The sequence below is a fragment of the Bactrocera tryoni genome, unplaced genomic scaffold (assembly GCF_016617805.1).
Source record: "Bactrocera tryoni isolate S06 unplaced genomic scaffold, CSIRO_BtryS06_freeze2 scaffold_7, whole genome shotgun sequence".
Taxonomy (NCBI): Eukaryota; Metazoa; Arthropoda; class Insecta; order Diptera; family Tephritidae; genus Bactrocera; species Bactrocera tryoni.
The window spans coordinates 2,307,280-2,321,155 of NW_024396366.1; the positions used below are offsets into that span (position 1 = coordinate 2,307,280).

The 13,876-nt window shown below is 32.5% G+C and overlaps 1 protein-coding gene across 2 annotated transcripts; it reads right to left on the minus strand.

Moving 5' to 3' along the window:
* LOC120781541 (1-acyl-sn-glycerol-3-phosphate acyltransferase alpha) lies at positions 1-11,823 on the minus strand. Of its 2 annotated transcripts, XM_040113774.1 has the most exons (5): positions 11,670-11,823; positions 7,810-7,832; positions 2,218-2,411; positions 758-891; positions 1-664 (listed from the first exon to the last, which is right to left on the minus strand). In XM_040113774.1, exons 3-5 carry the CDS (start codon positions 2,385-2,387, stop codon positions 171-173), a joined length of 798 nt encoding a protein of 265 aa, XP_039969708.1. In that variant the 5' UTR covers positions 2,388-2,411; positions 7,810-7,832; positions 11,670-11,823; the 3' UTR covers positions 1-170. The 2 variants fall into 2 exon arrangements, with proteins under 2 accessions (XP_039969708.1, XP_039969707.1); XM_040113773.1 differs by lacking the exon at positions 7,810-7,832.
* Between the last annotated feature and the right edge of the window lie 2,053 nt (positions 11,824-13,876).

The following is a 13,876-nucleotide window of genomic DNA, read 5'->3' on the forward strand; positions in this document are numbered from 1 at the left end:
CTTCACATTGAATAAAAAACATTTGAACTTCCTAAACACTTAGTGTGTGTTTTTTAAAGAATTCATATGACTCTTATTGGAAACCTCTGAACATAAATATATATATCCAAAGTTGTACATATGTATGTAATGGACGTTTATATGTATTTATGTATAAACTTTTTAATTAACTAATGTCCACGTCTTCGTATTTCTTGACATAATTTTGTATACTCAATCTCCATGGCATTTCTTGTAGATTCAATAATTTTAGCCATATCCTCTACAGCAGATCCAGCTGTATGAATTTCAGGTAAGATGTGAATGATGGCGTGTCCTGGACGGAACGATTTCTTCTCACGATTTAGAAAATAATATTTAGATATAACAACCGGTTGGATAGGACATTGACATTGAAGGGCAATATGGAAGGGACCTTTTTTGAATGGCAGTAATGTTTCTTTAATGTTGCGCGTGCCCTCCGGGAAGAATAATAGTTTACAATTCCGTTCTTGGATAGCCTTGGATTCCTTCTGCAATGCACTGATGGAATCTTTCTTGCTGGAGCGATTAATAAAAAGAGTCCCCCACAGCCAAGCACCGAACCCAAAGAAAGGAAAGAAGAGAACTTCTTTTTTTGACACTACCGTTGCTCGCCCAATTACTGGCCATAAATATGCTAAACCTGTGATAATTGAAAAGCAAAATTACCATATACATACATATATGCATATCACAAATATGTGTTTATATGTATATAGGAGAGAAGTAATCATACCGCACAAATCAAGAAAGCTTTGATGATTGATTAGCACAACAGCGCCGTGTTCCGCCCGAATATTTTCAAGACCTCGTACCTCCATTGTAACGCCCAACGCTTTGCAAAGCTGTCGACAGCCCCATGCAGGTATACTGTTCAGTGAAACACATTATTTTGAAATATTTTTATAATAAAGTATATGCACGAAAAAACTGGTCACAGAGAAATCCGCACAGCTTAGAAATTTCTAACGGTAAAATCAAAATTCAAACACGCAAAGTTTACTACATTATCTACATAGTTGCTATATATTTTTTACAAAAATATGGTTAGTGTAAAATTTGTCAGCAATGAATATACTTTACACGTTCGCGACATCGGCAAAAAATTAAAAATTGCAAAATCTTCGGTATCTTTTGTATTTAAATGATAAAGTGACCCCTTATCGTTGAATAGAAAGGACGGTAGTGACAGAATACAAGGACTTCAATCTCAACTTATGTCAAAAAAAAATTTTCTTCTATGTGAAACGAAATCCTGCACTTTCAGTACGAGATGTTGCCAAAAAAGTGCAAATATCACCTTCATATGTACAGAAAGTACACAAACGAAATGGATTACGTTCCTTCAAAATGAATGCAGCACCAAACCACAATGGTAACCAGCATGTTTTGGCAAAACGACATGCTCGACTATTACATACTTATGTATATGAAAAGTTCATGCCATTATATACATTTGAGGGCGACAATTTTACACAGCAAACAAAAGGGGAAATGTTTCTGATAAATTTAAAAATAAAAAGCTTGACAAATTCCCAAAAATGTCTAGTATGGCAGGCCATTTGCCAGTGTGGCTTTAAAAGTATACCTTTTATATGGATATGGATCAATAAATCAAGAAATTTATGTTAACGAGTGCTTACAGAAACGTCTTTTGCCTTTAATTAAGCTTCATAAGGATCCAGTACTCTTTTGTCCTGATCTTGCGACATGTCATTACGGAAAAACCGCTTTAAAATGGTACCAAGACAATATGTAGAGTGGTTGTTGTTTCCAAAGAGGTGAACCCTCCGAATTGCCGAGAGCTCAGGCCAATTGAGACTTATTGGGCCATTATTAAAGCGAAACTGTTAAAGACGCAACATACAGTGAAAAATGAGAGGCAATTTAGGAATAAATGGCGAAACGTCACTTAAGACTTCAATAAGGATTCTGTGCAAGCGCTTATGTAGGATGTTAAGCCTAAATTACGATAATTCGCTTATAAAAAAATATCCTGAATATTATATCTCGAATTCGTATTAATCTATATATAAACTATAACTTGTATAAATATTTATGAAGTTGAATAATAAACATAAGTTTTATAACGTTATATGTTCGACCAATTTTTTTCGTGCACATACTTTTAAAACATGTTTTCATCAGAAATAAGCCATTATATACATTATAAAAGTGTATTGTGTTTGTACTTACAACGCGTTTCGATAGTCCCGCGGCTTAAACATCATGAGGGGTATGCAAATAAGTACGATAGTACCAGATCCAATAATGAAAATTGCCATTTTAAGCTGGTATGGGGCCTTGGAGGAGAAACTAAGGATGACCGCCAAAAGACACGCCAGACCAACCCATACACAACCCATTGTATATTGCTAAAATTTTAGTTCCTTTTGGCAAATAAATATCTTATTTACATAATATATAATAATATACATATGTACATATCTAGTATCGATGAAAAATGCTATGAAAAGAAAAAAAATTAAAACACAAATGGAAAACAAGTAAGGAAGGGTTAAGTTCGGGTGCAACTGAACATTTTATACTTTTGCAACTGGCAAAAAGCAAAGCAAAGGAAAGACTTTAAGGTGAAAAAAAATCATATAGAGTAAAGTCAGCCGGATGTTCGAAAATCCTGATATTAGTTATATAGGGGATAGGCCAAGTTTTCGCTCAAATTTATCTACAAGTATTTTAGGCAAAAGTATACACTATTATGAGTAAAGCACGCTCTCTTATTTTCATTGGTATAACTCACATATTGGCCGATATATGCGGTACAAAGTCTCCCGACGTTCAAAAATCTTTATATTAAGTATATGGGGGCTAAGGGAAGTATTAGTCCGATTCAACCTATTTTTGCCATACAGACATATCATTATAAGAGAAGTATTATCTCTAAATTTCAGTTATCTATATCACACTTTGACCTACAATTTTTGGTCATAATGTGGCACATACTAAAATAGCAAAGTTTTATCCCGTTATATTAATTGATTCTTTATTTGTGTACTGGAAACTGATTGAATCAAGTATAATTTAAAATTGTGCCCCATGGGAAGTAGGCATGGTTGTTGTCCGATTTCGTCCACTTTCACAATATGACATAAGAGTGTAAGAGGAATGTCACGTACTAAATTTTGTCGAAATCGGTTGGTCGGGTCCCGAGATATGGGATTTCACCAAAAACTTTGGCTCCTATAAAGCTCTCTTATAGTATCTCGGGGAAGAATTTAGTATACCATCCCAGGATTTCGGGAATAAAATGGGTATGTACGGATAGAGGAGATTCTCCAGATCACGAATATATATGGTTATAGCCGCAGGAAGCTTATAGTTTTCGAGTTATTCGCGTTTTAAGTTGAAAATTTGCAATATTTAATTACATATTTTCGATATATAAAATTAATTTTGCACTTATATTTTTCACTTTTATATACACTAACACATCACTTATTCATTTGCACACATTTATTTTATATAATATAGTGCAAAAATAACTTTTAATACACATTTAAATTATTGTTGAATTTGATCATTTAAGGATAACAAATGAATTACAAACTGTCATATAATCAGTGTTACCTTATCACCATCATTTGTAAAATAACTAAATGAAATAAAGGGAACAGATTATACCCCAAATACGAAAATCAACAACCTATAAAAAACAATATCCCTAGTCGGTCCAACACCAGGGTGTATCAGAATTTTTTCGCGTTGAACTCCTTTTTGCGTGGGCGGCCTTCGGCCGCGCTTCAAAAAAATAACCCTGGTCGGTCCAACACCGGGGTGTATCAAATTTTTTTTCGCGTAGAACTCCTTTTTGCGTGGGCGGCTTCAAAAAAATAACCCTAGTCGGTCCAACACCGAGGTGTATCAAATTTTTTTCGTGTACAACTCCTTTTTGCGTGGGCGGCCTTCTGCCGCGCTTCAAAAAAAATAACCCTGTTCGGTCCAACACCGGGTATATACATTTTTTTCCTCCCGTAGAACTCATTTTTACATTGGCAGCCACTTAAATTTTTTATATTTTTTTTTTAATGTTTATCAACGATTATGTTTCCTGTATTTAGGGTATAATATTTCTTTATATTTTTTTTTTTTATTTTAGTTTGTAAAATATTTTACTATAGTAACACTGATTATTTGACACATTTATTTTTACAAATGATGTCGATAAGGTAACACTGATTATATGACAGTTTGTTATTCTTAAATAATCAAATTCAACAACAATTTAAATGTTTATTAAAAGCTATTTTTGCACTATATTATATAAAATAAATGTGTGCAAATGAATAAGTGATGTGTTAGCGTATATAAAGTGAAAAATATAAGTGTAAAATTAATTTTATATATTGAAAATATGTAATTAAAATATTGCAAATTTTCAACTTAAAACGCGAATAACTCGAAAACTATAAGCTTCCTGCGGCTATAACCATATATATTCGTGATCTGGAGAATCTCCTCTATCCGACCATACCCATTTTATTCCCGAAATCCTGGGATGGTATACTAAAGCCGACCCGTATCTCGGTGGTAAAATTTAATGTCTCTGGTGTATTTAGTTATTGATTTATCGCGCTTTTAGTAGTTTTTAACGATACCGTTATATGGGGAGTGAGCGGGGCAGCAAATTTGGTTATTGTAATTTCAGTAGTTTAGGAGATATGTACATACATACATTAAACTTATTACACTTTGGCTAAATGGGTATCAGCCTTCCCACTTCTGCCCGTCAACATCATCCCACACATCTACCTATGCAACACTGATTCGCCACATTCCCCACACTCATCATCACTTTCCTCGCATCATCCACCACGCTCTAACACACACACAATGACATCACACACCATCACCTACTTTCGCCAAACAAAAGTACAAAAGGACAGACAACTGATCAAAAAAAAAAACATTCTGGCGCTACGACATCGACCCGATCGACACGAATCTTTTTTGGCGAACGTCTACCCTTTTTTCGGCGAACATCAAGTTAAATAATAATATTTTACTTTTACATTTTATTGTGCGAGCCACCCATTTAAAAATTAAAGTTTATATGGTATATCATATACATACCTAGGTTGCGAGAACAAATAGAAAGTTTATTTATATTACCTTAAAAGTTCGCGAATCTCTTGGGTTAATTTCACACACCCTTGTTTTGTAATTTTATATGAAAATAAAGTCAAAGGTTGATAACCACTGAAAGTGAAGTGTAAACGAATTCTTAATCGCTATTTTGGGAGAAAAAAAAATATAACACACGGTGAGTGTGGAAAAGGTGAAACATAAAACATTACACACTTATTAATTTAGTGTTTAGTTATGGCACTTTATGTGACTTCGGTTAATGGCGATTTGTGGGCGTGGCAGTAGTCCGATTATACTCAGCTACGAACCCAATTTTTTTTTTTTGTAATAAGGCACCCATATACCAAGTTTCATTGAGATATCTCAATTTTTAATCAAGTTACAGCTTGCACGGACGGATGGACGGACAGACAGGCAGTCAACCGGATTTCAACTTTTCTCGTCATGCTGATCATTTATGTATACATAACCCTATATCTATCTCGCTTAGTTTTAGGTCATACGTACATACAACCGTTAGGTGAACAAAACTGTAATACTCTGTAACAACTGGAAACAAGAGTATAAAACTGGTTTACAACCAGCGTTTGAAAAGCTACGCTACTCTCGTAGCATTTCATTTTACTCTTGCTACCACTCTCACTTTGTCGGGAGCAACAGCATAGCCTTAGCATAACAATGTAAAGTATGTGCTCTACTCTGCTCCGAGTTTTGTTAGGTAAAAAACTATAGCTGGAGCGGGAGCAAAAAATTAAATTCTGCGCTATGCTCTGGCGTAGTGGTAGCAAAAAATTGGGAGCGGTAGCATAGCAGAGCTAATGAAAATTTTCATGTGCTAAAGCTCCCGCATGTGTTTGTTGTGTGTTGTTTTTTTTTCTTTTTTGCTATTTTCTGTCATAACATTTGAATTAATTGAATAATTCAAACAAAAAAATGTTATGCAAATCATTTTGGCACTTGTTGCGTCATATGACTTTATAAATCTAAAATCAAATATTTTAAGAAATATATTAATAAAGTGAATTAGATAATAATTAAATAAATTATAATTTTTTTTTTTATTATGTAAAATATTTACCATTTTTATATTATATATAAATGTATTACAATACTCAATTGCTATGAATTTTCGAAATTAATTTTAACTACATATACTTTCCCCTTTTTATATACATTAGGTTGTTTTTTTTTTTTGTTTGAATTATTAATTTTGTTCGGTCCCGTCACGAAATTTCCTTGGAAATACCCCAAAAAAAACTCCCTGAAAATTTTAGCCCTACATATTAACATTAAGAACTGGACCGAGGCATGTAAAAATTTTCCCTAGAAAATACACTACAATCTTGGTTTTTTATCTTTAAATTCCTACAGATCTTGTCAGTTATACAAAAAAATGCGAATTTCGTGGAAAAATCAGGTTTAGATACCTCGCCTTTATCTTTTGGAATACACGTGGTTAATATTCATCTACTGATTACCGGTACCAGTTTTAATCCATTGCACTGCGTATTTGCAGTTCTATTCTATCATTCCCAATATTTAGTAATTTTATCATTTTTTAGGAAGAATCAGTTTGAAATTGTACGCATATACATACTTCAATGTATATTGCAAAGCATCGAAAAGATTTCTGTATATCTAAAATTATAATAAACCTTTTTATCAACACTCCAATTATTCCGCTATATCTTTTTGTTAGATATCGCGTTTGGTTTGTTATGAATGCATTTGCGTCCTTGACCAATAACCTAGCAAAGTATCCGCAGTGCCTTGACGATGAAAATTTCAATGCCATTTTTTGTTGTGATATTAAATATATCGGACGGGTTCGTCTTTAAAAACAAAAACTATCTGGTTAAGGAGCAAAATCAGTATAACACATATACTAAGCATGTTTGGATATGAAAATTTTTCTTATTTCTTTTTATTTTTGAATTACTAAAATTTTCAAATGATTCTTACATAAATTTTGAACAAATGCTTATGATTTGAAATATAATTTTTGTATTTATGAGTTGTATTGAATTTTAGCATAAAGAGATAAAAGGTATCCTATGTCCTTACCCTGCTTCTAAGCTACCTCCCCACCAATTTTAAGCCAAATCGGTTCAGCCGTTCTTGAGTTATAAACGACTTTCTTTTATATACCAACTTGTACCATACTTGTAAATGACAGAAAATAGCAAAAAAGAAAAAAAAACAACACACAACAAACACATGCGGGAGCTGTAGCACATGAAAATTTTCACTAGCTCTGCTGTGCTACCGCTCCCAATTTTTTGCTACCGCTACGCCAGAGCATAGCGCAGAATTTAATTTTTTGCTCCCGGTCCAGCTATAGTTTTTTACCTAACAAAACTCGGAGCAGAGTAGAGCACATTCTTTACATTGTTATGCTAAGGCTATGCTGTGACTCCCGGCAAAGTGAGAGCGGTAGCGATAGCATAGCAATAATTTTAGAAATTTTGCTGCTACGGAGTAGTAAATGAGAACCCTGTTTACAACTTCTTTCACGATTTAAGTATGTATATATAATTTAAATCGCTTCTGAAAAAACAAAGCAAAAAATGTGTGTAAACAACACAGACATATTATGGGCAAGACATTCAGAAGAGGATCAAAATTGTAACTCAAGGAATTAGGTGTTATTAATAGTTTGAACTAAATGAAATTAAGTCTTACCTGTTCAAGAATGTTGTGGGAATCTGATGGCCGTTGGAATCGGAATTGAAATTGAAATTGAAATGGATAAAAAATATAGTGTGATAAGAATTCTGATATTATTGGTTTTTGTTCGAAACAGAAATAGTATCGGTTTTAGGTGCCACTGAACTTAAAATTAGTTTATTTTATTGTTACGAATTAACCCATCGTTATTTCTATGTAGGTAAATATAAGAATAAAACAAAAAATGCTACAATTATTTAGTCGGCAATGCAACAAAAACCTGCAAATTAAGCAAGTATATACATACACACACATGTATGTGCATATAATATGTACAAGCGTACAAGTAAAAGCAAGTTAAGTTTCACTTACGATTTCCCGGGATCATCAAGTACTTTACTATGATATCTTAAAAAACTGTCCTATTAATTTTTTCATTATTTTTTCTTCCTATAAATTAAAAGCTACAATATCAAATAGAATAAGATTATTTTCAATTGTTTTCATTATAAAACATCTGTTTTGAATATTGGTTTAGCGTATGTTCAAAAATATTGCGTATATTTTTTAATTATACGAGGTGTGTTCAAAAAATAACAGTATTCTTGTTAAAAAAAAAAAGTATTTATTCATTTGACTTCAAAATAGTCCGTATTTGATATTATGTACCCATGCCAGCGGTCGATTTTGGATTACTTTTACCTCTTTCAGCGGTTTTCATCTATCTTGTAAAATGGCAGACTTTTAAAGTTCTATTTGTTTTTGGAAGTAGGAAAAAGTCACACAGAGGCATTTTAAAAATTATTAAAATAAATAATAAGTTATTTTTACATTAGCTCAGTTGTTTGTTTTAATAATATACTGTATATTATTGAATTAATAATAACACTTTTTACCATTATATATTTTTTGTTTATCTAATACGATACTTGTATCTTCAGCTTCTATGTTTGTACAATGATACATATGGGCCATTCCATCAATTGGCGACATGGTTTTGTACCCGTGGTTCTCCGATTTTGAGCAAACTTTAAAATATCATAATATAGACCGAAAGAAGAATATCTGTTAACTTTTTAGTGGTCAAAGTTGCTCCATTGTTTTTTGGCGCGCAATTCAAATTGAGATTAAACAAAAAAATGACTATTTCTTTTATTTTTTAACGACCTCAAACTTGAGTGAAAAAAATTTTGAAGTTATCTAATTTTATGTAAAAAAATCTCAGCTTTCTGATAAAAATATTTTCAAAATCCAAAAAAAATTTCAAAATCCAAAAAAAAACATTTTTTTCCAAAAATCCGTTTTTTTTGTGCTTTTCCCCCAACTGTTTTTCAAAATTGACTTTTCCATTCGATTCCTCGTTAAATTCTACATAGGAATCAGTGTTCATAAGTATGGGACTCTGATCCCATGAACAGTAAAACAAATGCAAAGTTGTCGCTGTCAATGAAGACACTGATTTCTTCATTAATTCAAATCTAAGAATACAATTTACATATTTACCTCCTTCACACAACCTTCTAAGCGAACAGACTGCGCCGTATAGCGACAACTTTGCATTTTTTTTTGCTGTTCATGGGATCAGGTCCCATACTTTTGAACACTGATTCTTATGTAAAATTTAAGGAGGAATAGAATGGAAAAGTCTGCTGATCTGCTATATCCTATAAAATTAGTAAAAAAATAATAATATTAAAATTATGTTTAACACCGCACCATCGTTCATTTAAGTTCTGATTTTTTTTCTCTTTGTTTGTGAATAGTTTGTTATGTTTGTATTTGAATACGACATCAAAAATATGGATCGTACGTAGTCTATTGTCGCTCACTGTATGTCATGACTTATGGTGATTCAAACTGCAGAGAGTTTTAGTAATGCCAAAGCACCCAGTCTCGATGGTATTCCAAATAAGGCCTTAAGCAGTGTCTACAAAAAGGTGTTTTCCCGAAAACACGTATTTCGTAAGTAGAAGTCACTTTCTGATGCGATTAAAAAGCTCACCGATATATTAAAAAGGTAATATAGAGTTCTCTAGATAAATTAGTAATGGCGAATAACGCGGGCGTTGACATATTAACGCGACTTGGCATCCCAAAATAAAGAAGCAACTTTACGTCAAATTCCCTCTTAAACACTAAAACTAGTACAAAAGTAATAAAATGCAAAAGGAATTAAAAGCTGCTTCTTTTATTTAGGGACGGAAGTAAGTCAAACAACTAGAAGACTTTTAAACTAACGGACGCTCATAGTACAAGGTGTTTTCCAAAGTAAACAGGACTTTTTGAATCTAGCACCATCTATATGTCGACTGGTGCGTCAGAATCTGCTATCTTTTTCGATTGTCCTGTGAGAATTTCATGACATTTCATTGGTTGGAAGTGAAGCTATTGCGTTTTAGGTGTGAGTATGTTTGTGTTATCAGTGCGAAAATGAGTTTCGAACAAAGAACCAATATTAAATTTTGTTTTAAAATTGGTAACACTTTTACTTTTACGTTTCAATTGATGAAATAAGTTTATGGCGATGATTGCCTATCCTGTAGCAGAGTGCACGAGTGGTTTTAACGTTTTCAAAGTGGTCGTGAGGACATAAATGGCGATCAACATGTGGGCCAATCAAAATCCGTGATCACCGGAAATTCCAGCGAAACTGTGCGTGAATTCATCAAAAATTAGCCAAAATCATCATTGAAATTCATGGAAATGGAATTGAACATCTCCAAAACATCGATTTATCGCATCTTGACCGAACATTTGGGCTAACGAAAGGTGTGTGCACGGTTTGTTTCGCACAATTTGACTGACGACCAAAAATTGCTCGGAATCCAACATTCGAATGACGATTATTTGACCAAAAATCTCATTTTAACCATTAACCATTCCCCGTATTCACTTGATATGGCACCGTGCGACCTCTTCCTTTTCGAAAAAATGCATTTGCCCAAGAAAGGAAAGCGTTATACAGACGTAGAGGTCATTCAAAAGACTTGCACCGGCATACTGGCGACCATACCGGCCAACGAGCTAAATACTCGTTCGACATGCTTTTGGACCGTACAAAAAGCTGTGTTGAAGCAGAAGAAGAGTATTTTGAATAAAATAAATTGATTTTCCCGAAACAACCATTTGTTCTGTTTTTTTTTAAGTCCTGTTTACTTTGAAATGCACCTTGTAATTACAAACTAAATCACAAAGTTAAGTATGAGAGTGAAATCATCGCAATTCCCGTTTGTATCGTCCTTGAGCTCAAAATGTTACAGTGAACAACCTTAGAGTTGCTTTTCAAACGATGAACTATCAAAACATTCACAGATCGACAATAAGCTCTAGTATGGTTGGCATGAAATCGGTTTACACTTACTCCTATTTCCCATTTATCCTGTATAAGTCAATAAGCAAAGTATTTTCAATCTTATTAAAATTAGTAGTACTAATAGCGATATCCATAGAGCATTTGGAAATATTTCAGATGCACTTTTATTGCTTCAAGTTGCAAGAGTTTCTCATGTTTCGATATATTTTTCCAAACATTTTATTATCTGCACTGTATAAAAATGTCCAAAAACAAGGAGTAAACAATTAAATTGTAATGAAAATATGCCTTTAAATGTTTATTAAATCAGCACAAATATATTAAAAATAAGTCAAGAACAAATGGATGTATGGCATAGCTTGCCATTTAGTATATTTCATATAAAATTTGTGGGTTGTTATCTTACATGTAATGAATGAAAAAACTTAATCGATTTTTTATCATAAAACAAATACACAAAATGTTTGCATACATACATATATCAGCATACATATAGACTGTAGATGTTTGTGATATAAATTAATGAATCACACTATTTTCAACGATTGACTTTATTACTTACTAACGCTAATCTAGTCAGTTTTAAAAATTTCAGCGATCAGACAGAAACTTAATATTAATATCTCGTACAGACGGTAGTCCCCCAGACTAGCACCATTATCCATCGAATGTTCAAACAATACTGAGCATTTTGATTTAGGATTGTGGTAGTTTTCGCTATCGACTCACCTACAACAACATACAACGCTTATCGCGGAAGCCGTTTGTTTGGTTTAAAGAAAGTAAGAGAAAATTTGTTTTATAAGAAATTCTCACCGTTGCCACCATGTCTCATACGATTTTCTCATACGATTTTACTCCATTTCGGAAATATTCATTCGTACAAACAGAATTCCATATATGTATTTGTACGTATGGGTTTGAAAAGCCAACTTTATAAATATGTGATGGCTATTTTTGAGAAACGCAAATTAGTTGGTGAAATTTTAGTTTGAATGAAAAAACGAAAATTCCTATGTTAAATGTATGGGAACCTAAAAAAAAAATAGCGACCCCTTTGAGTAAAGCTACAGCACTTGGCTTGAGGGAGGATTTTTTGTTTGTCAATCACTAACATTTGAGGGGGTAAGAGTGGAAAAAAAATTAAAAAAAAGTTTTTTGAAGCACCCTAATACATATATAATTACATATGCGAGTGGGTCGTATCGGAACAATACTGAGTTTGTGACTATCAACGGATATGTCGTGGGTTGAAATCATAAAAGATGTAAAATCCGGTGACCCCATAGAAGCCAATATCAAAATATATTTCCATTTATGATATGTTGAGACTTTTTTGGACGCATAAATCAAATTTACACAGACAAATTAAAGTTTTTATTTCCTTACATTTCTCAAACATCACAAATAATAGGAAAAGCTCGGCCCTACAAAAACTAATAAAGTTGTTGTTAAATGCACATACTGTAACCAATAAAAGATTAATACATACAATTATATTCATATATGTATATGTACATACATAGGCACTTTTTATATTGTAGAAAATTACTTAATTATGTGGGAATTGTACTTTGAATAGTTGATCATATACTTAAGTTACAAAGTGCAGGAAAGTAACAATCGTAGTCATTAATAGCAAATCATTCGACATTTACTTGAATTTCTAGTGGGTATATTGCTGTCATACCCTTGTGTTCATAGTACATATGTATATGTATATTAGTAAGTACATGTTTCGCACAACAGTTTTTAATGGTATGTACATAATGTTGATTACCGAATATATTTTCGAAGGCGTAGAATGGGCTTCGACCCCGATTGCTAAGACGAAAATTTAGAATCAAGGCAAACTTTTTATTCGAATTTAAATTTTTAATATGTTTATGTATTAATATAAAGTTTAACAAAAAACGTGGACGGCGAATTCTAATATCAACAGGCATAAAAGTATTAATTTGAAAATTTTTTGAAACTGTTGTGCAAAAATTAGTATACATAAAAATTTTATTCAGGCAACCAATTCACACCATATATCAGTCAATAACTGAGAAATCTTAAGAAAAATTTGATCATATTATTACGACAGTTTTGAGTTTTGGCAGCGTGATTGAGTGATTTGCATTATATTGGACATTTTTATCCTTAATTTTCTACTTGACATAATGTATATCACAAAGAAAAATGGACTTTATTTATTCATAACCCATAAACCAAATAATGAATTTTAAATTTGTCGGCTGACTTTAACGATTATTATCTGAAATATCTCAAAAAAGTTTAATCAAACTGCTTCATGACATATGTATGTATATACCGATTTTCATTAGCATGGTTGACATTATATAAAATATGCTAGGTAATGAGCAAGGCATCGTTACCAATAGTATGTAGATGTTCATCTTCGATTTTGCTACACAATCTCGCTTAATTAAAAAACAGACATTCATAACACGCAAAGTCAAATTAAGAGGTCATCAAAAACTGATGATTTTTGTAATTTCATCGTAATCTTTCACAGTAGGCTGATAGTGGCATGTTTCACGTGTTAAATTCAAATTTCATATAATGCCACATAAATACCCTACTGGAAAAACACTACGAAAGAAATCCACTTATATTAGCATTCGAATTAAATTTTGTCATTGATTTAATTCCCAATCACATGGATAAGGTAGTAGGGCAGACTACAATTTTCTTAAGAAAACATGTAATTATTTTTCTAAGCGGTGTCGATGTTCACAAAATGTTCTAGAAAATAATGATAAA

Excerpts from the sequence above, each read along its gene's own strand:
- LOC120781541 (XM_040113773.1), bottom strand. The coding sequence starts at position 2,387 with ATGGGTTGTGTATGGGTTGGTCTGGCGTGTCTTTTGGCGGTCATCCTT. Across the intron at positions 892-2,217 it reads CGGGACTATCGAAACGCGTT|TATACCTGCATGGGGCTGTC; the intron begins GTAAGTACAAAC and ends TTCACTGAACAG. Across the intron at positions 665-757 it reads AAGCTTTCTTGATTTGTGCG|GTTTAGCATATTTATGGCCA; the intron begins GTATGATTACTT and ends CAATTATCACAG.